The following is a 25,526-nucleotide window of genomic DNA, read 5'->3' on the forward strand; positions in this document are numbered from 1 at the left end:
AGAGCGTTATCTGCACCTGCACCATGTTTGTATTGAATAGAAATGCATCTGCTCTCGTGGACCATTGGAGGAGGATATTATTTTAGCAATACGATACAATATTTAGCCTTCAGTTGTACCTCATATTTCTATTTACTTTCACTCTTAAAAGCTCGTCAGTCGTCCGTTTTCACGTGACTCAAGCCGTGGTGTTATTCAGTTGCATCCAATTTTACTTTATCAAGTGGATTCTGCGATAGAAGGGTACCAGAAAGAGTAAAGGGAAAGGTATACAGCACGGTAGTGAGACCAGCTATGCTGTATGGTCTAGAAACAGTGGCGCTGACCAACAAGCAGGTGGCGGAGCTGGAGGTGGCAGAGATGAAGATGTTAAGGTTCTCTCTGGGAGTAACAAGGTTGGACAAAATCGAAAATGTCTACATCAGAGGAACGGCCCATGTTGAGCAGTTCGGGCAGAAAGTGAGAGAAGCAAGACTGAGATGGTTTGGACATGTGCGGAGGAGGGAGGTGGGGTACATCGGGAGGAGGATGCTGGAGATGGAGCTGCCAGGAAAGAGGAGGTTCATGGACACAGTGAAGGAGGACATGCGGGCAGCGGGAGTGATGGAGGACGACGCAGATGACAGAAACAGATGGAAACGGATGATCCGCTGTGGCGACCCCTGACGGGAAAAGCCGAAAGAAAAAGAAGAGAAGTGGATTATTGCTAATTCAACATGCCTACTCTGAAATCAAATCTGTGGAAATGATTGTTTTTTATGCAGGATAAGTGAAAGCTGCGGTAGAAAGAGACGCTGAGGTGAGAGATGTTGAACTTGACCTTGACCTTATTATGGTCAAATCATACATCTATGGATAGGAAAAATGCTCCTCTTTCCAATGGCAGGGTTGAATCTGGATTTAGTAATTTCCTTGCGTTTTTTACGATAATTAGCATTTTTCGATAAATCTGTCAATCATTTGGCGATCTCGAAAATCTTTGCACAGGGTTGTAGCCAATGAGTGTGGGTTTCCAATGATACCCCATGATATGATAATTGGAGATCTAATACGGTCTCTATTGATCGATTTATGATAAAGAAAAGCAGGGGGACCTTAAGGCTTAACTTATGAATCACACAATTACTAATTTGTTATTCCGTTATCTTTCTCTTTCTCTCTCTCTCGTTCCACCCCTCGACCCCCCCACCTATCCTCCTCCTCTCCCCTCTCCTCACCCTCCTCCCCTCCCACTCCTCCTCCTCCTCTCCCACCTCCTCCTCCTCCTCCGCCCTCCATCTCCTCCTCCTCTCCCCCTCCTACTCCTCCTCTCCCCCTCCTCATCCCCCCTCCTCCTCTCCTCCCTCCTCTCATCCTCCTCTCCTCTCCCCCTCCTCCTCCTCTCCCCCCCCCCCTCCTCCACCTCCTCTCATCCTCCTCCGCCCCCCCTCATCCTCCTCATCTCCCCCTCCTCCTCTCCCCCTCCTCCACCTCCTCTCATCCTCCTCCGCCCCCCCTCATCCTCCTCATCTCCCCCTCCTCATCTCCCCCGCCTACTCCTCCTCTCCCCCTCCTCCTCTCCCCCGCCTACTCCTCCTCTCCCCCCTCCTCCTCCTCCTCTCCCCCTACTACTCCTCCTGTCCCCCTCCTCCTCCTCCTCACCCCCATCCTCTTCCTCCTCTCCTCCTCTCCTCTCCTCCTCCTCTCCTCTCCTCCTCCCAGCAGTGAGCGGGGCGGAGGACGTGGCCCTGTACGTGGGCATGGTGGCAGTGGCGCTGTGCCTGACCCTGCTGCTCATCGTGGTGGTCCTGGTGTACCGGCGCAAGAAGGAGGGCCTGGACGCAGACGTGGCCGACTCCTCCATCCTCACCACTGGCTTCCAGCCCATGGGTATCAAGCCCGGCAAGCCAGGTGTGTGGGCACCGCGGCCCCGCAGGCCCCCTCCCCACAGCAGTAGGACACTGTTCTTTGTTGGCTCTTTTCCCCCACCACGTCCGTCGGTCTGTCCGCTGCCGCCCCGCGCAGCCCTCATCCACATCCACGCCGTGTCTGCTTGCTCACTCGTGTATCTGTTCGTTTGTGGAGATGTGTGTGTGTGTGTGTGTGTGTGTGTGTGTGTGTGTGTGTGTGTGTGTGTGTGTGTGTGTGTGTGTGCATGTATGCCTGTGTGTGTATGTGTGCGTGGGGGTCTGTATACGTGTGCATGTGTTCATATGCGTGTGGGTCTGAATATGTGTGCCAGTGTGTCTGTGTTTTTGTTCATAGTCTCATAGTCATAGTCTGAAACAAGACAGGAGCTGGAGGGTGTGTGTGTGTGTGTGTGTGTGTGTGTGTGTGTGTGTGTGTGTGTGTGTGTGTGTGTGTGTGTGTGTGTGTGTGTGTGTGTGTGTGTGTGTGTGTGTGTGTGTGTGTGTGTGTGTGTGTGTGTGTGTGTGTGTGTGTGTGTGTGTGTGTGTGTGTGTGTGTGTGTGTGTGTGTGTGTGTGTGTGTGTGTGTGTGTGTGTGTGTGTGTGTGTGTGTGCGTGCGTGCGTGCATGTGTGTTTATCTATCAAGTCTGGCACAAGATGGATAGAAGGTGTGTGTGTCTGTGTATGTTTTGTTGTTTGTGTGTGTGTGTGTGTGTGTGTGTGTGTGTGTGTGTGTGTGTGTGTGTGTGTGTGTGTGTGTGTGTGTGTGTGTGTGTGTGTGTGTGTGTGTGTGTGTGTGTGTGTGTGTGTGTGTGTGTGTGTGTGTGTGTGTGTGTGCGCGCGCTTGCGTACAGGCCCGCCAAGTGTCTTGCTCGTGCCTGGGGACGAGACGACCTCAAAAGCTAGATAACCTCAATCCCACTCAGAAATGCATAGCAACGCAGCCGTCGCTAATTAAGCACAGCTAATTAAAAGGCACACTATTCAATGGTGGAATGATATTGGGCTCCGTTGATCAAAAGTTCTAAACGAGCATTAAGCCGTATGCCTAATGGTTGCATAACAGCTTATACGGTATAGGCTAATTAAAACTGTAAAGTGTGACCTCATTCTGGTGTTCCAATACATTCACAAGTAATTCACATGTGCAAAGAAACGTAATTATCTCCAATAATTTGTGAATAAACCTTCAGTTGAACTGAACAGTTGGATAAATCATGTTCAGTTGATAAATCATACGCTCATAATGATGAAGCGGCGCGCTCGCGTCTCACGCTGCAGTCATAACACTCTCGTTTGTTATACTATTGTTTGGCGCTCCGGGGCGACACTGATGAAACTTTCCATCACGGCATGAATATCCAACTTATTGGCAGACTGTCCCTGTGACTCTGACGTCTCTGTGTTGGTGGATCAGGGCCAGGTGTCATCTTAGCCCCTTTCGTGACTGTGATGCACCGAGTGAATCCACAGTCACTTCCTAGCCCATAGCAAACCAACCTATGTTGACCATGAAGGACTGGTTCTGCCCGAACCGTTCGTTATACAAGTATCACAGAGACATTTCAAAGGTGCTCACAGTTGCACGAGGGTTTCGGACAAAAATACGCGATGGTTTGAAAGCTCGGCGTTGCTAATAAACATTTTAAATATTTTTTATAAACTGGTCAACACTGCATTATTTCCGGCGTTGGGTGCATGATGCGCATGCGCTGTGATCACAGCGCAGGCGCACCAGGCAGCCAAATACGGAAATAAAGCCGTTTTGAGCAGTGTTGACCAGTTTATAAAAAATATTTAAAATGTTTATTAGCAACACCTGTGGATTCACTCGGTGCATCACAGTCACGAAAGGGGCCAGGGCCCTATTCCCCGTACCTGGTTCAACTAAGTCGATCAAGATGTCATTATCCAGATTCAGTTAACCCGATGTTTGAAGCCGGGATTTTCCTGTTCCTCGAAGGTGGATTCAGTCTCGTTAACTCAAGCCAGACTTGAGACCCAGGCTAAGTGCGCGTGCCCGCCTCAGCCGAGAAGGCAGCAAGTGTCGAGAGCAGAGATCCTGATTCTCTAGCGGCATTGATTGATTAATTGATTTAAAACTTTAGTAACATATTGCAGTACGGCTCAATCGCCTCGCCGACAAGTTAAATGCGTTATCTATAGGCTAATTTTAAGTCCCTCATTACCTCAATCAATCAGATTATATTTCTTTGAACTTGCCTGCTGGATTGAATAATCAAATGAGATCTTGCTAGCGAAAATAATTAGTTAAACTGTTATACAAAATAACGATACGGCTTTCTTCCCATTGATTGATGTATAGTCGATCTTTTACTTATCTCCACTGTGGTGTAACGGGTTCTTCTTTTGACTTTCACGCAGACGACCGGGGTTCGAAACCTAGTCTCCCCCTTCTTTTCGCGATGTAGGAATAATTCAATTTGGTGCACGTTGAGAGCTATATAAAGAATGACATCCTCAATGCATGTAGATTTATAATATTTTAACTTGAAACTAGGCTACTTTGGCGTATAATCATTAATATTATATTCAAAAAAATTATATTGGAAACACAGGGTTTCGAACACCGGTCGCTGTGTTGGCAGGATTGAGCACTACCGCTGAGCCACTGTGCCAGATGGGATAAATTCATTGTTTATACATTAATGAACGAGACAAGATCCACAATCCACGCATAGACACTTCAATTTTATGCTTGAATGAAACACAATCCAGGCGCTCCATTAAACTTCCACAGCGGAGAATATGAAAGGAATCAGAGCCAAACGAGCGATAGGTTTCAATCATTAAAAATATCCCCGCTGGATTCACATTTGCAATGCTGCGCGTTGTTAGAATAACCACATAATGTGTACATCGCACCGAGCGAGCGCCACGGTATATATAACGTGCATTATTTAGGACAAAGTGAATTTAGTATCAGCATTTTGGGTCTATTTTACATTTCAAAAGCCCCCTCTGGAAGAATGGAGCACAAAAACCTAATTCAGAATGGTATAAAGCAGATCCTAGACTGTGGGAATAATTTCAGGAAACGCGCTGTCACTCCTTTGCGGGGGCGTGGCGATGGTTGATCCGGCTAACTTGAACTTAAACCCTGCTTTCGACCAGGCTCAAACTTTTGGATCTGTTGTCATGGTGATTTGGAAAATCCAGGTACAGGGAGCCGGAAAGTCCGGCTTAAGTCAGACTTAACCGAAAGTTATCCGGCTAACTCAGTTATCCAGGTACGGGGAACGGGGCCCAGGTGTCGTCTCTGATGCCGTACTCCACTCCGCTGACAGAAGTCGTCTTGAGGGTTGAGGAGGTTCCCTCTGGAGCAGCAACAGAGATGCGGGCAGGCAGTCAGACGGCACACGCAGTCGGAGGTTTGGTAGATGCTCTGGTTTGGTAGATGCTCTGGTTTGGTAGATGCTCTGGTTTGGTAGATGCTCTGGTTTGGTAGATGCTCTGGTTTGGTAGATGCTCTGGTTTGGTAGATGCTCTGGTTTGATAGATGCTCTGGTTTGGTTGATGCTCTGGTTTGGTAGATGCTCTGGTTTGGTAGATGCTCTGGTTTGGTCGATGCTCTGGTTTGGTAGATGCTCTGGTTTGGTCGATGCTCTGGTTTGGTAGATGCTCTGGTTTGGTCGATGCTCTGGTTTGGTCGATGCTCTGGTTTGGTAGATGCTCTGGTTTGGTAGATGCTCTGGTTTGGTAGATGCTCTGGTTTGGTAGATGCTCTGGTTTGGTTGATGCTCTGGTACGTGTGTGTATGTACGTGTGTGTATGTACGTGTGTGTGTGTGTGTGTGTGTGTGTGTGTGTGTGTGTGTGTGTGTGTGTGTGTGTGTGTGTGTGTGTGTGTGTGTGTGTGTGTGTGTGTGTGTGTGTGTGTGTGTGTGTGTGCGTGTGCGTGTGTGTTTTCCAGGCAAGACGACTCCCCTACCTCTGGTCGTTGGTTCACCGGTGAGGAAGTGATCAGCAGAGTCTCCCTGCTCGTCAGTGTGTCCTCTTGTGCGGAGACAGAGACAAACCGCTGACGGCTGGAAGTTGTGTCGTCGTGCACAGTTTTAGTACAGCCTGGCACTTTGTTCCACGGAGAATGGAAATGAGAGAGACCGGCGGAGTGAAGTTGGAGACGCCAGTGAAGTATATCGATCTCCTATGGTTCTTTCTCCCTAAGCTTCCCTGTCACGGATGCCTCTGCGGAGAGGCCGCTCTCTGAACGGACCGGAGGAGCTGATGCAGCGTGGATCTCGTGGAGAGCGGGGTTCAAAGTCAAAGCAGATTTCTCCATGATGTGCCAGGAGTTTTATATAAACATCCTCTTCGTCAGAAGGCTCATAAACGGCACTCGGATTCACCAAAGTTGTGTTTTTTATTTTATTTTATTTTATCTTTTTCCCCCTCCTTTTTCCTCCGTTTTTCTCCCATCCCAATGTTAGTCGTTATGCCAATTCCCAATCCCCTTCCCGGTCGCTGCACACCTACCCCCTACAGTCGGTCTGGGAGAGTGGAGGCTATCACGTGCTTCCTCCTACACATGTGTAGCCAATCAACCGCTTCTTTTCACCTGGCAGCGCAGACTCTCACTGAGAGGGTGTAACGTGTGGAAGGATCACACTACCCCCCTTAGATCCTTTCCTCGCTGAGCAGGCGCCCCCGACCGAACTGTAGGAGTCGCTGTTTTACAACGACCAGGACCCACCCACCGGCTTTCCCACCCTCTACCACTGCCAATTGTGTCAGTACGACGGCCGGCCAAGCCGGAAGCAACGCCGAGAGCTGGGCTCGATACCAGTATATCCTGCGTTGGTGGCGAGCGCCTTGCCCACTGCGCCACCCGGCAGCCCCCAAAGTTGTGTTTTGAGAGTGGTCGCGTTACGGTGCCCAGTAACAACTATGAAGACATCGTTTCTACCAGCCTTCTGCTCGGTTCTGCAGTGTTTCTGCTGCTCAGCCAGTTGACCTACTTAGCCTATACTGTGCTTTTGTGAAATGAGTTGATTAATCAAAATGCTAATATTTAGATCAAATGCTTTATAAATTATGTAAACCTTATTGTTACATATTCTACAGGATTATTACTTTACCGGCATGCAGAGAAAAAGATGAAAAGAGATGAATTGTATCTATTTGCAAGCGTATGGGGACAGATGGACAAATGGAAACAGTCAAACTAACAACTTTGTGTGTGTGTGTGTGTGTGTGTGTGTGTGTGTGTGTGTGTGTGTGTGTGTGTGTGTGTGTGTGTGTGTGTGTGTGTGTGTGTGTGTGTGTGTGTGTGTGTGTGTGTGTGTGTGTGTGTGTGTGTGTGTGTGTGTGTGTGTGTGTGTGTGTGTGTGTGCGTGCGTGCGTGCGTGCGTGCGTGCGTGCGTGCGTGCGTGCGTGCGTGCGTGCGTGCGTGCGTGCGTGTGTGTGTGTAGCTGTGTGTGTAGGTGTGTGTGTGTACATGTGTACATGTGTATATGTGTGCGCTCCGACATTGCGTTGTATTCGCCTGGGCCCAGTAGTTCAAAACTCAATCAGATCCGATCAGCTTTTGAAATCCCATTTTTTTGTGATCCAGGAGCAGACAACTCTGCCAGATTGTGTCCCGGTATTTCAAAGCAATTCAGGATAGGATCACCCTGATCCAGGTCCAGACTTTATTATTATTTTTTTGTATCTACTTTTTCTCCCCATTTTTCTATTTTTCTCCCATCCCAATTTCATATTATCCAATTCTACCCTCCCCTGTCTCGAACGTTGTTAGACCATGCCTCCCACTGGTCGGCTGCAATGTGGACGAAGCCTTGCATCACGTGTCCCCTCCGGTACACGAGGAGGCAGCCGTCGCATCTTTTCACCTGCGCAGCGCGATCTCTCAGTGGCGAGGAGTAACGCGTGGGAGGCTCACGCTGCCCCCGATACTTCCTGATTCTGCTGTACAGGCGCACCGACTGACCTGTAGGAGTCGCTGTCCACAACGTCCGATCCCCACCCACCGGCTTTCCCACCCCCTAATACTGCCAATTGTATTAGTATGAACGACCAGCTAAGCCGGAAGCAACGCCGAGAGCTGGGCTCGAACCCAGCATCTCCTGCGTTAGTGGCGAGCGCCTTGCCCACTGCGCCACTTAGCCGCCCCCAGATCCAGACTTTTCAAGATTACTAGATCCTGAATATCAGTGCTTTAATCCTACCAATCCATCTAGTCACGTGGATATGAAATATAATACAAGGAAGACAATAGACCACATTGCAGAGACATCTATAATGTCTAATTATATTTTTAAATACATAAAGGACATAAAATAATAATGGAATTGTAATAAAAAAAAAAGACTCCCACTAGGGTAACAACAAAAGAACATTAATTCAAAGGCAGCTGGATCATCTAGGCATGCTTTGAGGAGCTGAATTCTAAGTGAGGTTTCAGTTTTCTGAAGGTGACAAGTGACAACAGATGATCGACTTTTGTTTTGTTGACGATATTTTTCTAAATATCGTATGTATCTAAATTACATTTGTGATTGACAATATTTGTTGTGACTTTCATCATCTCCTGGTTCCCCGCTGCAGCGGCAAAATATCTCGCCAAGCTGCAGCGGGTGATTCGCTCCGCGGAGAGGGTGATCGGCTGTCCCCTGCCCTCCCTCAGGTCCCTGCACGACTCCAGGGCGCTGAAGAGGGCGAGGAAGATCATGGCCGACCCATCCCACCCCGGTCACAGCCTCTTCACCCTGCTCCCCTCTGGGAGAAGGCTGAGGATCCCAAAGGCTGTGAAAGCTCGTCACAGACTGAGCTTCTTCCCCTCAGCCGCCAGGCTGATCAATGCCTCAGGTCGTCGTCCCCCCCCCCCTCTGCCCCCAAGTGACACTGGCACAATGACACTGACTGCACTGCACTAGTCCGTACTGGAACTCTGCACTCTTCACTTTATATATATATATGTATTTTATTGATTAATCCTCCACTGCAGATTTCGTTTCTTGTCATGTGTCTGTGTTGGTGTTGTTTACTGTGAAAAAAGAAAAGGAAATGCATACACTGTATTTCTGCAACAATTACCAATGTGTTTTTACACAAATGGCTTAATAAAGGAATCTGAATCTGAATCTGAATGAGCATAACCATTTATGTCATCAACATTTGGTTGAGAACTAAATAGGCCACCACAAACGTGTATTATTTAAGTTAACAAACTTTGCCATCTTATTTATATTGAATCCACTGGAACCCCCCCCCCCCCCCCCCTCTGGTGGGATCAAGATAATAAAATAAAAAAAAAGTACAATCCTGTGTTGTCGATTTGAACTACCCGTATTGAAGATTTGATCCAGATTAAAGTTTGGATTTGATTTTCTGATCTGATCGGATATCAAAGTGATCCTAATCCTGTTTTTTTAGGTTTTCAACTACCCAAAATCCAAATCTGATCCAAGCAGATAGGGATTCAAAGTTTTGAACTACTTGATACAATGCTGGCAAGCTATAGCTTAACGTCAAGCTCCTTGGTCCAGTGCTGTTTGACAGTTATTGAGAGTAAATGAGTGTGAATGTGGCGACCAGTGATGTCATCTGGGAGTCTGGGTGTTGTGTTAATTATTACAGCACCAGGAAATGACTGTATGTAAATGCGAACCAAGCAATGCCTTGTCGTATAGGGACTGCTACCTTGTCATTTCATGTAATTAACACAACACAAAGGGTTCAATGTCCCCGATGACATCACTGGTGGCCATATTCAAACTCGTTTACTCTCAATAAATGAAAAGAATGTGTGCAGAACTAGTTTAGAGTTTTCGGATGCGTGTGAGAGAATGTGCAAAATATAATCGGCATTGTCTTCCCGTTAAGTGCCCCTTCAACGATTGAAAAACGGCAACTGTGTTTTTCCACATGCTCATTGTCGGTGAACGCGCGCCCACGCTGTTTCCAACCTGCATGCATTGTCTCTGAGTCGCACACAGGAGCGGTTGACAAACAGAGACACAACTCCAACGGAGCAGCGTCTGAGATTCACCACCGCGAAGAAGCCTTTATGTACTCAGGCCGCTAAAGCTGGTATTGTTCAGAATTGATTGCGTGGTTGCTAAAGACGGGCAGAGATAGGGGGGGGGGAGGGGGGGCATTGACTGGCTTTGGATGGAATCTGTGTTTGTCTTGTCAGCATGTGAGAGTATTTGTATTTCCCTGCGAGTGTGAATATCTGTGTGTGCCAGCACTCGTCTTCTGTGTGTGTGCTTAGCTGTTTGTGTGTGTGTCTGTCTGTGGGAAAGAGAGAGTGTGTGTGTGTGTGCCAGCACTCGTCTTCTGTGTGTGTGCTTAGCTGTTTGTGTGTGTGTCTGTCTGTGGGAAAGAGAGAGTGTGTGTATGTGTGTGTGTGTGTGTGTGTGTGTGTGTGTGTGTGTGTGTGTGTGTGTGTGTGTGTGTGTGTGTGTGTGTGTGTGTGTGTGTGTGTGTGTGTGTGTGTGTGTGTGTGTGTGTGTGTGTGCGCGTGTGTGTGTGTCTGTGTAAGAGTGTGTTTGTGTGTGTGTGTCTGTGTAAGAGTGTGTTTGTGTGTGTGTGTCTGTGCGAGAGAGAGTATGTATGTGTGTGTGTGTGTGTGTGTGTGTGTGTGTGTGTGTGTGTGTGTGTGTGTGTGTGTGTGTGTGTGTGCGAGTGTGTTGATAGCTTTACAAGAGATCCTCACCGGCCATAATGTCCCGCCAGTGTCTTGTCCAGCGACCCCCTGCTGCCGTCACTGGAGATTCACACATGAACGTCTGTCCTCGTCTCTCTGTCCTCGTCTTGTCGTTTTTCCTAACAGAGAACTCCCACCTGCTCACCATCCAGCCCGACCTGACCACCACCACCGCCAGCTACCAGGGCACGCTGCGCTCTCGCCACGACGCCACCGCAAAGTTCTCCCTGACCAACGGGCCCCTGCTGGACCCGCTGCCCAACGGCTCCCACGCACTGCACGGCGGCAAGATGACCCCCGACCCCGCCGACTTCGTGAGCAGGCTGACCGCGCAGGGCTACTTCAAGACGCTGCCGCGGGACATGGCCAACACCTCCTACGGCACCTTCAACTTCCTGGGAGGCCGGCTGACCGTCCCCAGCACAGGTGGGTGCCGCACGGGGGGGGGGGGTCGTGAAGCGGCGGACTATGTGTCTTATCTGGGAACGTATTTCATCTAAGAACTTTGATGAGGATACACTATTTATGTGTTTGTTATAAATAAAATCATTTAAAATTGCCAGAAAAGTGGCAATTTCTTTTTTCTTGAACTTGCATACATTTTGAAAAGCTTAGCTTTATACTTTATACTTATAGCACATGCATGAGCCTGGTCTCTTTTGAAAGATACCCATCTGAAGTTACTGTACTAATGCAAAAAAGTTAAATCACTTTTTAGTGCTAATGAAATAGAGTAACAGAGGTCTGAACTTGAGTTGAACTTGAACTTGTGGACTCACGTTTTTCTGTAGGAAGATTCCATATTCCAATATTCCAGCATAGAGGTATAAGCTGGAAAACACTGCGGTTCCATCGCCTGAAGTCTTATGTAGTACAGGTCCAAATTTTATAAAAATCCGTTCAGAAATGGGTCTTTGAGATACGTCCGAGTATAACCGGTGACAAAAAAAATATCTCTCCAAAATCCATTTCCTCATCCACAGCCGTTCATTCTGAAGTGTGATTCACTTCTGGTTTTTGCTCATCAACTTTCACATAGATCCCTTATTCGCAACCCCCCATGTGGGGTATCATTGGAAAGGTACACTCATTGGCTACAACGCTTCACCATGAGCAGATGATTGGCCGTTCTGGAGCATCGGAAGTCCGGGGTGGTCATCTGACACGCAGCACATAAAAAGACGATCGCCTGACATATCGTCACGTAACTCGAGAACCGAGGCACGGATTTGGTCGAGTGAGGTAGCGTTCGAGCAGCAACAAATAGATCTTTCGAACGGCATATTAAATGTTCTGTAAAAAATGTTGCCCCGAGCCGCTAGACGCCTGCAAAGTGCCGTGACTTTCGTGCAAGGGCAAAACTAAATGTTTTGCATGTTAAGAGGTTAATAAATACAGAATAGAGTAAAACATAAGAAATATCAGAAATATCAACAATAAAACGTAAATGATTTAAAATGTAAAGCTTGAGTCTTGAGATGGAGGGAGGATGATGATCAGGTGAAAGCAAGATTGAAGAGGCGGGTCTTGAGGGCCTGTTTGAAGGAGGGGAGGGGGGTTGATTGACAGATGTGGATGGGGAGGATGTTCCAGAGGGAGGGGGGTTGATTGACGGATGTGGATGGGAAGGATGTTCCAGAGGGAGGGTGGTTGATTGACAGATGTGGATGGGGAGGATGTTCCAGAGGGAGGGGGGTTGATTGACAGATGTGGATGGGGAGGATGTTCCAGAGGGAGGGGGGTTGATTGACAGATGTGGATGGGGAGGATGTTCCAGAGGGAGGGGGGTTGATTGACAGATGTGGATGTGGAGGGTGTTCCAGAGGGAGGGGGGTTGATTGACAGATGTGGATGTGGAGGGTGTTCCAGAGGGAGGGTGTTCCAGAGGAAGGGTGTTCCAGAGGGAGGGTACGGCGACTGAAAAGGCCCTGTCGCTCCAGGTCCGGAGCTTGGTCGGGGTGTGACGGGGGAGGAGGTCGGTGAGGTTTCCTCAGATAGCTTGTATATTTAGAATTTGAATACAGGCTTCAATAGAACTGGCACCAAAGTCTGGTACCAAGCAGAGGATAGAACGCTGGTATTCTGACGATGATGGCCCTTCCTTCTTTAAAGTGTCCTTGGCAAGAACCAGGAAATAACAACTTGGTAGCAGCTCGAAATATACGAACAAATTATTTTGTCAATTTTGTATTTCTAAACTCTGCTTTGTTCAACCTCATTACCCGGATTAGAGAGAGCAACGCCATTAACAGGCTCATTCCGTTGTGTCTCAGCTGTTATCATGTTGATCACAACAAGACTTGTAACTTCATGTTTAATCCAAGGAATTTCTCCATATTATTAATATTTACCAGCATTTCTCTTTTGGTTATTTGGCCAACTAGTCCGATTTCGGTTTGTCCTTTAATTTTAAGAAATTATTGCTCATATTTATTGCTAAAAAGAAACTGGCAGTAATGGAGTTAATAGCTGCCGTTTCATTTGGTTCAGCAGGGATGTTCAGCAGCGTGTCATCCATGTAGCTATGGAAACATACATTGTGTTCTCTAATGATGTCCCCAAGTGGCAGCATGTATAGTAAGCATAATTAATAACCGAGACAGCTCCCTTGTGGAACTGTGTGAGAGAGAGAGAGAGAGAGAGAGAGAGAGAGAGAGAGAGAGAGAGAGAGAGAGAGAGAGAGAGAGAGAGAGAGAGAGAGAGAGAGAAGAGAGAGAGAGAGAGAGAGAGAGAGAGAGAGAGAGAGAGAGAGAGAGAGAGAGAGAGAGAGAGAGAGGGTGTCATGTTTCTCAGGAACATGATCTTCAAGCCTGACGTAATACTTTCTCCCTACTTTTTTCTAGATGATTAATTAGGATATCATGGTCAATCGTGTCGAACGCTACACTTAGGTTTAACCCCTTAGGCCCGACGGGCCCTGTATCAGGCCGAGATTTATTTCACGTCATAAATAGATTAATACAGTCCGTATTAATTAATGTAGCATTTCTTTATTTTATGTAGCCAAGAGTAAAGACCCTAACCCTATCAAAGCAGCAGTCAAAGTGTATAATTGTCAGCACTACGCTGTCATATGTATGTGTAGTCCTATGAAAGAAGAGACCTAGGGATTTCGATGGGCTTTCGAATTTCATAAAACTACACTACCCAGCTCACGCCAGCCCCTGTCAAAATTAGAGCCATCTGGTGTGAAATAATATTTCAACGTTACTTATTTTCATGATTATGTCTCATGGGTTAAACAAACCTGAACGCTATTGCCATAAAATAGAACGGAGTTTGTTTCTTTACCTTTCTGTGAACGTCTAGAAAAATTTCATCTCAATCTGATGAAAAATGGCGGAGCATTTTTCATTACAAAAAGTTACTTAATTCACGTTTTTGCTGCCCTGTTATGGGCGCCTGGTGGTACTAAATCCAGATTGAACTCTGCCATTGGAAAGAAGAGATTTGGCCCGATCCCATAAATGTATGACTTGGCCATAATAAGGTCATCTATAGGCCTGATGTTCTATATTCTATAATCATATTTCAAATTGCATGTGTCCGGATGGCAAATTCAGTACTGTATCTACAAAAAACCTGTAAATCATCTGCCCTTTATTCATTTGCTTGATTTTTTGTACACTTGATCTCAAGAAGGGGCTGAATGAGCTCAGTGGCAATTGTCCACGTCTGGTCAATGTTAGCATGGTGTTATTCACCGTCAAAGATATATAAAAAAATAAAATAAGAATGATATTCTGCTTTGGTTCATTACATTTATAAAGCCTAGTAACAGACACAATATTTCTGACCAGATACCAGGAACATGCAAATGGACCTTGTAGAAGTGGAGCAATCTTCCATTTACTTGGGTATGTACTTTTATGCACATTTTCAGAAAATATGGCTAGGGCTTAAGAGGTTAAGAGGACAATAATTGAGACCTTATTTGCATCAGAGTTTATAGTCTGAGGTCGCAAATTATTTTAGTTGAGTTATTTTAGTAAGGGTTTCGATGGCTGTTTTGAATGCATCTGGGAAGATGCTGTTAGGGGGGATGTTGTTATGGTTTGTAACCGACCCCAATCGCACAACACAAGACAGGTATGAGAGTAAGCCAAAACAGGCATTATTCATTACATAACAAAAGGCGGCACTGTCCCTTTAAGGAGAACACAAAAACACTGGAGTCAAAGAAATAGGGAAAATGCGGCACTGTGCCTTTAAGAGGCGAACAGGCTAAGGGGCTAAGGCTAAGGGACAGGGCCAGGGCAAATGTCAGGACCGGGACCAGGGCACTGGAGAGGGGACAGGGACAGAGGCCCGGAGAGGCGGGCTGGAGACAGGGACAGAGAACAGGGTTAAGGCCTTGGACAGGGCGAGGGCAGAGCTGCTTACAGGGATGAGGAAAGGGTTCCGACGGCGGAGGCCTGGCATGGGAACCAGGGGCCCGACGGCGGAGGCCTGGCACGGAGATCTTCCTCGGATGCTGCAGACGGGCAGCGCAGAACACAGGGGTCCCAGGGGACCGGGGCGAAGAGACGCATCCTCCCGTGGAACTAGGAAGCGATGCGCGCCGGCTTGACGTCTGGAGTGGGAGCGCGCCGGCTTGACGTCTGGAGTGGGAGCGCGCCGGCTTGACGTCTGGAGTGGGAGCGCGCCGGCTTGACGTCTGGAGTGGGAGCGCGCCAACTTGACGTCTGGAGTGGGAACACCACTCCAGGCCTGGCACGGAGATCCTCCTCGGAAGCTGTAGACGGGCAGCGCAGACACCGGGGTCCCAGGGGACCGGGGCGAAGAGACGCATCCTCCCGTGGAAATAGGAAGCGATGCGCGCCGGCTTGACGTCTGGAGTGGAAACACTGGAAAACCTCCCGTAGAGAATTAGAGAGCGCAGACGGTGTCCCACTCCAGGCAAACGGCGACAGGTGGTGAGGCTGGCACGTCGTCTCACGCCGGAGACGCGGCAGGTGATGGTAAGTCCAGGACTCCATGAACACTGAACACAGATAAAGATACAGAGTCCAGAACACAGAACCAGCATACAGAACGACCCGACAAGGACTGGAGGGAAGGTCCAGGTATTTAAAGCCCTCTGGGGCGCTAATCATAAACTATGACAGCTGTGAAAGGTAGTCCAAGGTGGGGGCTGGTGAAGAGTAGAGGAGAGTAAAACATCGCAAGGGTGGGGGCTGTTGAGGAGAGTAGACAGGGAAAGTCCAAAGGTGGGGGCTGGTGAGGTGAGGAGACAGGGAACAAAGTTCCAGGGAACAGGCGAATCCTCACAGATGTATTTATAATCTTTAGGACATGACTTGAGACACTGTCGATAGGGTCTATACATCTATAGGTCAATACAAGAGTGGAGGAGGTACACTCCATGACAGTTTTATAACGCCTTTATAACGCCCAGTTGGTATAATACAAGTGAATCTTCCTATGGTTACATCTTTTTCACAGGGTTTACTGATGTTATCTGTGTTTGTATCAGAAGCATGGTGGCTTAGCTATGTTTCACTAATTTCAAATGATACAGGCCCCACTCGCTAGCAGGACCCCGGATTGACAAAGCTAACACACCCTGGATGAAGAGAGGGAGAGAGAGAGAGAGAGAGAGAGAGAGAGAGAGAGAGAGAGAGAGAGAGAGAGAGAGAGAGAGAGAGAGAGAGAGAGAGAGAGATACATTTAAGTCAGAGAGGCATGTTTCAGTTTATGTCCAAAACCAGCTTTACATTCTCCTGTAAATGTACGCGGGGGGGGGGGCGTTGTTAATATAATTAATGATATTGTTAAGATAAGGGCCCCATATTTGATCTTGAAACACCCCCCTGAACATTAAGGCCTCCTATGATCAGAAGTAATGCTGGCTCTGATTGAAGTTGATTGATTGATTGATTGATTGCACTTTATTGTCATTATATTTGCATACAACGAGATTTGGCACTCAAACTTAAGGTGCAGTAATAAAATCACAAGTAATAAAAGAGAAACATAAAATACTATACAGAAACATTAAATACAATAAGACAATGTTACAATTTATTTTGTTATTGAAGAACAGTGCAAGTTATTTTGATGCAGAGGACTGCAGAGAGGGGTGGGGTAATGTTGAGTGGAGAATAACGGATATTCTAGAATTCCCAGCATTCCCTGTGATAATCTTGGAAAAGTAATCCTTTCTTGCCAACCATATTGCTTTGTTATAGGTAGTCATGGCTTCTTTATATATATCACAGTGAACTGTGAGCTTAGTTTTCCTCCTTTCATTCAGCTACCCAACAGATTCTCTGATTTAACCATGTGAGATTCTGAGTATCTCCTAAAAGTACCCGTTTATCTGGCACGGTTTCTGAAATTTCAAAATGACTTCAGGAAAAGCGGCCACCTCCCTCCCTCCTTGATCCTCCCTCCCTTTCATTCTCTCCCTCCCTTTCTCTCTCTCCCTTCTCTCCCTCCCTCTCTCCTTCTCCCTCCCTCTCTCTCTCTCTCTCCCTCTTTCCCTCTCTATACCTCCCTCGTCCTCCTTCTCACTTCCTCTCCCTCCCTCCCTTCCTCTCTCCCTCTCTCTCTCCATCACTCCTTTCTCCTTTTCCCTCCCTCCCTCCCTCCCTCATTGACCCTCCCTCCCTTCTCTCCCTCCCATCTCCATTCTAAAGGCTGTCGGGTCTTCTGACCCGTTCCCGGCGGGAATAGTGTCATTTTCTCCATGGCTGTGCTAGTGTTAACCATGGAGAGATTCTGACTAACACTATTGTTTAACCATGAGAGATTCTAACTAACACTATTGTTTAACCATGAGAGATTCTAACTAACACTATTGTTTAACCATGGAGAGATTCTAACTAACACTATTGTTTAACCATGAGAGATTCTAACTAACACTGTTAACAGAATCCGGCTATAGGGCGACGATAATGTGGTCAAGAGGCATGGTTTCCAGTCTTTAGCCTTTAACTGGCTTGGTTTGTTTATTCACATGATAGGAGCAGTAACACATGAGTCCTCTCTTACTGAGAGACTGGGGGAGAGAACAAAATGGGTGTGTACCTTTGCTTTTATAGTTGCCATAAGGTAGAGTACCTGGGTGGCTCCGCCTAGAGCGCCTCCAGTGGGGACAGATATATATGCAACTAAGCAATCACAGGTGGAAACAATATATATACAGGTAAACAGTTACTTGTGTAAACAGCCATATGTACATCTTAACACTCCCACTTAGGTTTTCATTAGCATACTGGCTGACTTCTGGGAAAAACATTTAACAAAGGAAATAATATATAAACCCAAAAACATCAACAGAACATGGCAGTCAATATCTACACACCAAACATGGCCTTTGCAAATCTCTTCAATTTCAATTTGGAGGCAGGTTTCGTCATTGCGCGTCATTGCGTCTGCTACCATGTCGCCTTAGCGCCCTCTCTCTCGCCTCCGCGGCGGCTGGTTGGGTATCTTCTGAGGCCTCGAAGTACCTTAACTTAGCCTTGAACTGTCCCACTGTCATGTCATGTGTTACCAGAGTGTGAACGGTTTGTACAGCTCCGGTAGTCTCTCATTATCATCGCCATCATTAGCCCATCGCTTGGTGCTTCTCCGGCACCCTCAATGGCGTCGTGATTCGCTCCGCTCTGTTGACGTATTCGGTCACAGTCTCGGTTGGTCCCTTCCTCAGGGTCGTCAGTGCTATGTAGAGGGCCATGACTCGGGGTCTTCCTCGCCCGATGAAATGCTCTCTCAGTACCGCCAGGCTTTCTCGGCCTCTGTCTTTAGTGTCGCGGAATATCAGCCCCAGGCTGGTGTCGTCAAGCATCGGCGCTAACTCACAGTACGTACTAGCATTCCGCTGGTCGTCCAGGCTTGCTCTTCCGCTGTCAGTTCTCCGGTGGGGGCCCCCAGGATCGTCTCCTTCAGCCCCGTACCGTGCATGTAGCATAGCATGCGCTCTTCCCAGAGTTCGTAGTTCTCTGCTTTTCCATTGAATGGTGGCCCTTTGTTCCTCCTCTGGCCGCCACGCGTTCCAAGGTGGGTTCTCCCCCTCGCCTCCGCCGTGCTCAGCATGCTCCGTCTCCCCCAGCGCCGCCTCCTCTGGGCTCTTGGTCGCTGCCTTCCAGCGACTCCCGACTGCTACCTTCTTGACTCTCCTGTGGGTCTTCTTGGCTTTCATCCTCTTCGTTAATGGTATGCTTAGCTTTTGCTCTTGTGGCCTAGCGACTAGCCACGCGGTGCTCCGGTGCTATCCTAGCCTATAACTTCAGCTAAGCTTGCTACAGTACCTCCACTATTTCGCCCCGGTGTTATCTGGGCCCATAACCTGTTAACAGAATCCGGCTATAGGGCGACAATAATGTGGTCAAGAGGCATGGTTTCCAGTCTTTAGCCTTTAACTGGCTTGGTTTGTTTATTCACATGATAGGAGCAGTAACACATGAGTCCTCTCTTACTGAGAGACTGGGGAGAGAACGAAATGGGTGTGTACCTTTGCTTTTATAGTTGCCATAAGGTAGAGTACCTGGGTGGCTCCGCCTAGAGCGCCCTCCAGTGGGGACAGATATATATGCAACTAAGCAATCACAGGTGGAGACAATTATATATACAGGTAAACAGTTACTGGTGTAAACAGCCATATGTACAGTTAGACAGTTACTAACAATCCTACACAGAGCCTCTGATCTTAACAAACACTATTGTTTTAACCATGAGAGATTCTAACTAACACTATTGTTTAACCATGGAGAGATTCTAACTAACACTATTGTTTAACCATGAGAGATTCTAACTAACACTATTGTTTAACCATGAGAGATTCTGACTAACACTATTGTTTAACCATGAGAGATTATAACTAACACTATGTTTAACCATGGAGAGATTCTGACTAACACTATTGTTTAACCATGGAGAGATTCTGACTAATACTATTGTTTAACCATGAGAGATTCTGACTAACACTATTGTTAACCATGGAGAGATTCTGACTAACACTATTGTTTAACCATGAGAGATTCTGACTACCACTATTGTTTTAACCATGAGAGATTCTAACTAACATTATTGTTTAACCATGGAGAGATTCTGACTAACACTATTGTTTAACCATGAGAGATTCTAACTAACACTATTGTTTAACCATGAGAGATTCTGACTAACACTATTGTTTAACCATGAAGAATTCTGACTACCACTATTGTTTAACCATGAGAGATTCTAACTAACATATTGTTTAACCATGGAGAGATTCTGACTAACACTATTGTTTAACCATGAGAGATTCTAACTAACACTATTGTTTAACCATGGAGAGATTCTGACTAACACTATTGTTTAACCATGAGAGATTCTGACTACCACTATTGTTTAACCATGAGAGATTCTAACTAACAATTATTGTTTAACCATGGAGAGATTCTGACTAACACTATTGTTTAACCATGAGAGATTCTAACTAACACTATTGTTTAACCATGGAGAGATTCTAACTACACTATTGTTTAACCATGAGAGATTCTAACTAACACTATTGTTTAACCATGAGGAGATTCTAACTAACACTATTGTTAACCATGAGAGATCTGACTAACACTATTGTTTAACTGAGAGATTCTGACTAACACTATGTTTAACCATGAGAGATGCTAACTAACACTATTGTTTAACCATGAGAGATTCTAACTAACACTATTGTTTAACCATGAGAGATCTGACTAATACTATTGTTTAACCATGAGAGATTCTGACTAACACTATTAAGAGATTCTAACTAACACTATTGTTTAACCATGAGAGATTCTAACTAACACTATTGTTTAACCATGAGAGATTCTGACTAACACTATTGTTTAACCATGAGAGATTCTGACTAACACTATTGTTTAACTGAGAGATTCTAACTAACACTATTGTTTAACCATGGAGAGATTCTGACTAACACTATTGTTTAACCATGAGAGATTCTAACTAACACTATTGTTTAACCATGAGAGATTCTAACTAACACCATTGTTTAACCATGAGAGATTCTAACTAACACCATTGTTTAACCATGAGGAGATTCTGTCGGTCGACTTCTTTTTAACCTTTAATGGAGCTTTAACAGTATCTAAAGTAAATGACAAGGTTTCCAACCATGCAATTCAAAGAACAGTCCGAGCTGCATGGCTCAAATTATCTCATATAGAATTAGAGAACCTTTCCTCTGCTATGTCATCTAGTGCCCTTAACTACCGTGTCTCTTATGGTCAACCGTGATGTCTCTTCACAGACCCAATCACTGCACGTTGACCTTCAAATCCTGCTTGGGTGCGTTGCTTAATTGGAACTCATAATGAGACACGCAAAGAAAAACCCGCCTACAGGTTTATCTCGGAGCCAGCTACATTGACCCATTTCAAAAACGACGATGAAACAGATGGAAGGTTGTTGTCTGTTGGTTTGTTTTTTAATTAGAACCTACCTACTGTACTATAACATAATCCGGCGTTTGCATAAACAACAGCTTTGCCAGACGGTGACATAACCATCAGTTCCAAAAGTCCATCCTCTAAAACTTTTCTATCCATCAGAATGGATAGAAATCTGGCGGAAAAACGGAATCATCATCAACCCTGTGCAACAAACACAAAATCATTTAAGGCAGACGCAGATGGACAGGTACAACGGATCAACATAGTCGGGTCCTAACAGTTTACCACTAAGATGGCTCGGGAGGTGGAGCAGTTGTCTGGTAATCCGGAGGTTCCCAGTTAGATTCCCGCTCCTCCCGGGCAGCGTGTCGAGGAGTCCTTGAGCAACACACTTAACCCCTAATTGCTCCTGATGAGCAGGTTGCCACCTTGCATGGTTGCCTCCGCCGTCAGTGTGTGAATGTGTGAGTGAAATGGGAGGAACAAATTGTAAAGCGCTTTGGATAAAAGCGCTATATAAATGCAGCCATTTACCATTTAAGATGTATAATTACGCTGGATGCAAGTGTTTTGGCACAAGCTTTGCTCAGGCCTCCTAAAGGCCATCCAGATTAACACAGTCAGATGGTAGCGGATGACAGTGCCAGTGTGACTGTATCTTGTGAGAGAAAGGTCTCTTCTGTGGTCTTCTCGCCACCTCTCTCTCTTCTCTCTCTCTCTCTCTCTCTCTCTCTCTCTCCTCTCTCTCTCTCTCTCTCTCTCTCCTCTCTCTCTTCTCTCTCTCTCTCTCTCTCTCTCTCACAATTATTGTATGCATGGATTAACTCAAAGCCATGTTGCCCACATTGGCACTCGCTTGACAGAGACAAACGATGCTACTAGCATGCTTCCACTCACACGGGGGGAGGGAGGGGGGGGGGATTTTGTCCCTTTCCACCACAGTTAAAGATTTAGAGAAGACACTCGGTGCGCCGTGGTTTATGAATAGTGACATCGCTGTGATCGCTCATGCGCTTTTTCTCTTTCTCTCTTTGCCTCCTTCAAACAGATGGCTCCGTGGCGGACCCAGACCCCGGCTGGCGACGCACGAGTACTTAGGAGTTTCATGTATTCAATGTTAGTTCTACATATTAAACAGGGCTCTAAGTGGATACTTCCGCCGTGAGGATACACACAAACATAAAAAAGAAGAAAAAAATAGAAGAAAGGAAAAGACTGACACCAATAGCTCTTGCTATTCTCCAGGGTACACTTCACTCCTCTTCTCACAGGGAACCGCAATGTTCCTGGAGTAGTCTCCTCCGTAGTCTCAATTATCTACTTTGTGGCAGACAGAGGACATTTAAAAGTACGTCTCGTTGTGGCTTTTGTCTTTTGTCTCCGCTAATCTCGACCGCGGGGACACGTGTGCCTCAGCCCCACCGATGCGGAGATATGTGCCTTTCTCTCTACCTGGCAGAGGCTTCCTCTGACCTTCAGGATAAATTAGTTTTTGTTTCCGTTGGCCACGCCGCTTTGTCGAGACACCTGGCTCCCTTTGTGGAACGACAAAAGAGCGTTGTTCAGTCAGGACAAATGAGCCTGTTTTTCTCTCTCTCTCTCTCTCTCTCTCTCTCTCTCTCTCTCTCTCTCTCTCTCTCTCCTCCCTCTGTCGTTATTTGCATTAGGAATCAGCCTGCTCATCCCTCCCGAGGCCATTCCCAGAGGGAAGATCTACGAGATCTACATCACCGTTCAGAGGAAGGAAGATTTAAGGTGGGTCTCTCTCTTTTAAACCCTTTTAAACTGGTGGTCTTCCCCCGAACGCACACTTGTTCTGTTGGTTGTGATGACGCTCTCACCGTTCCATTAGCAGAGGCTTAAGAGTCTGAGCACTGTGGGGGGAGGTGTGTCAAAACTTTTCACTGAGGGACGTAGCACTGTTTAAGTCAGATCATGAACTGTCTGGAGAGCACTTGTATTGTCTGGCTCGGTTCATCCGGTTTCAAGCGGCACTGTTTTTTCTCACGGCGTGAGATATAAGCTGTGTGCTTATGTTATTAGCTGGTTCATCATCGCAACTGGGGTTCGTGCCAATGTTTTTTTTATTATACATATTTCTTTTTTCCTATTTATTTTTGGCCTTTTTGTATTTTTCTTCCATCCCAATTTAGTCGTTATGCCAATTCCCTTCCTGGTCATTGGCGTTGCGCGCATTGCCCCACTGTCGGTCTGGGGAGGGTGTAGAACTACCACATGCCTCCTCCGATACATGTGGAGTCGCCAGCCGCTTCTTTTCACCTGACAGCGAGGAGTTTCACTGGGGGAACGTAACGCCTGCAGAGGTTCACGCTATTTCCCCCAGATCCACTCCCTGCTGAACAGGCGCCCCGACCGACCAGTAGGAGTCGCAGTTTACAACGAACCAGGACACATACCCCACCGGCTTCCCACCCGCTAACACTGCCAATTGTGGTAGTAGGGACGACTGACCAAGCCGGAGGTACCGCTGACAGCTGGATTTTATCCCAGAGTCTCTGCGGTGGTAGGTGAGTGCTTAGTCCACTGTGCTACCCAGCCGCCCGTGCCAGTGTTTTTCTTTTAGTTTTTATATCGCTGCTACTTGATGAGTTGCAGCGATGACACTAAAATTAGCCTGCACGTAAGAGAAATTCTCTCCAATGCATTAAAGAGTAAAAAGCCCTTTCCCCCTTCCTCCACGCCATCCGTCTTGGTTCCATTACCGCCCTTTTACCCCCCTGTCGTTGTGCCCGCGCAGGTTACCCTTGGCTGGCTGCCAGACGCTGCTCAGCCCCATCGTGAGCTGCGGGCCCCCGGGGTGGTCCTGACCCGGCCGGTTATCCTCAGCATGGACCACTGCTCCGACGCCTGCCCCGAGAACTGGGCCGTCCGTCTCAAGAAGCAGAACTACGAGGGCACCTGGGAGGTGAGAGGGAGGAGAAGAGAGGCCGTATCTCCCCAGCGGAACACCCTCCTGTAGGGGGGGGGGGGGGGGGGGGGCACACACGTTCGCAGCCTGCGGTGGATTTTTTATTTCTGCCTCGCTCGCAAAGTGGTCAAGAAACCTTTTTTGGTGGAGAAATGAGAAGCTTGCTCAGCAGTATGGCTCTGCACGGTGGAGGTGGTGTGAGATGTGAGGTCGAAATTAATAAGAGTCTGCACATTCAACTCTGCTCCTGTGAAGATTCGCATGTGATCAAACGTTGATCTCTCAATAAACACACAGTGGGAGTGGTTCAATTCAAACAGCAGACTCGTATTCATTTTGAGACATAGGGGAAGAGAGAGAGGGAGAGAGAGAGAGATAGATGGAGAGAGGGAGGGAGGGAGATAGAGAGGGAGAGAGATAGCGAGAGATAAAGAGAGAGTTAGAGAGAGGGATAGAGGGAGAGAGAGAAAGAGATAATTGTGTGGGAAATTAGAAGCTTTGCTCAGTAGTACTGTATGATCCTGCACAGTGGAGGTGGTGTGAGATGTGAGATCAAAATGGACACGAGTCCGCACGCTGTTAAACTTTGCTCCTGTGAAGATTCTCATAACCGTTGATCTCTCAATAAACACACAGTGGGAGTCAGTTTAAACAGTGTGCAGACTCGTATTTATTTTGATGCTGAGCCTTCGTTTGTCCTGACTGAGAGGGAGCGAGACAGAGGAAGAGAGAGAAGGGAGAGAAAGGAGAGATAGAGGGAGAGAGAGGGATAGGGAGAAAGAGAGGGAGAGAGAGATAGATGGAGAGAGAGAATACAGAAGGAGAGAGAGAGGGAGAGAGGGAGAGAGAGAGTTAAAGATAATTTGTGGAAATTAGAAGCTTTTCTCAGCAGTACTGTATGATCCTGCAAGGTGGAGGTGGTGTGAGATCTGAGCTCAGAGATCAGAATGAACACGAGTCTGTACACTTTGCTCCCGTGAAGATTTGCATGTGATCAAACCGTTGATCTCTCAATAAATGCTGAGCCTTGTTTGTCCTGCAGCTACCCGACTACCAGAGTGGATGTGCCTGCTCCCTTTGTCCACCACATACCTCAGCTTTAAATTGAATATTAGTTGGCGTTTGCGCCGAGTGGCAACAAAAGTCTGCATGCACCTTCGCTATGCCAGAGTTGCTAGGCAACCCGTTTCTACAAACAGCAATATTTTGTCGGTTCTCTTAGCACAGTGGTCACCAACCTTTTTAAGCCCAAGATCACTTTTTTTTTGTGAAGGCAAGATCTACCTATTGAAGCGTTGAGAGAAAAAGACAGCCAAGATTGTACTTTAAACTAAATTCTTTTATTTGCCTGTATTCTAATTACATGCAATGCTTTGGTCCAACATTAAACGTCAAAGTAGAACTGTAATATGTACTTTCTCAGTCAGTGCCAAGTGCAGTCATCTTATGCAGCATCACGTTTCACATCAAAACAAAAGTAGAACTGTAATGTGGACTCTGATATTATTAACATTATAAAATGCTAATTGTAAACATGTTTGTCAAAGTAGAACTGTAATATGTACTTTCTCAGTCAGTGCTAAGTGCAGTATCTTATGCAGCATCCTTTGCACACCAAAACAAAAGTAGAACTGTACTGTGGACTCTCAGGG

At 46.7% G+C, this 25,526-nt stretch overlaps 1 protein-coding gene across 1 annotated transcript in view; it reads left to right on the forward strand.

Annotated features, from left to right (window-relative positions):
• The window catches only part of unc5a (unc-5 netrin receptor A), a gene marked incomplete at both ends in the record, with an annotated part of 421,327 nt that overhangs the window by 358,726 nt on the left and 37,075 nt on the right, over positions 1-25,526 (forward strand). The window contains 5 exon segments of the mRNA XM_084331987.1: positions 1,702-1,890; positions 10,687-10,986; positions 22,613-22,700; positions 23,704-23,762; positions 23,765-23,871. Of these exon segments, the coding sequence (XP_084188113.1) occupies positions 1,702-1,890; positions 10,687-10,986; positions 22,613-22,700; positions 23,704-23,762; positions 23,765-23,871 (743 nt within the window).

Source organism: Notolepis coatsorum (genome assembly GCF_963971535.1).
Source record: "Notolepis coatsorum genome assembly, chromosome: 16".
NCBI lineage: Eukaryota > Metazoa > Chordata > Actinopteri > Aulopiformes > Paralepididae > Notolepis > Notolepis coatsorum.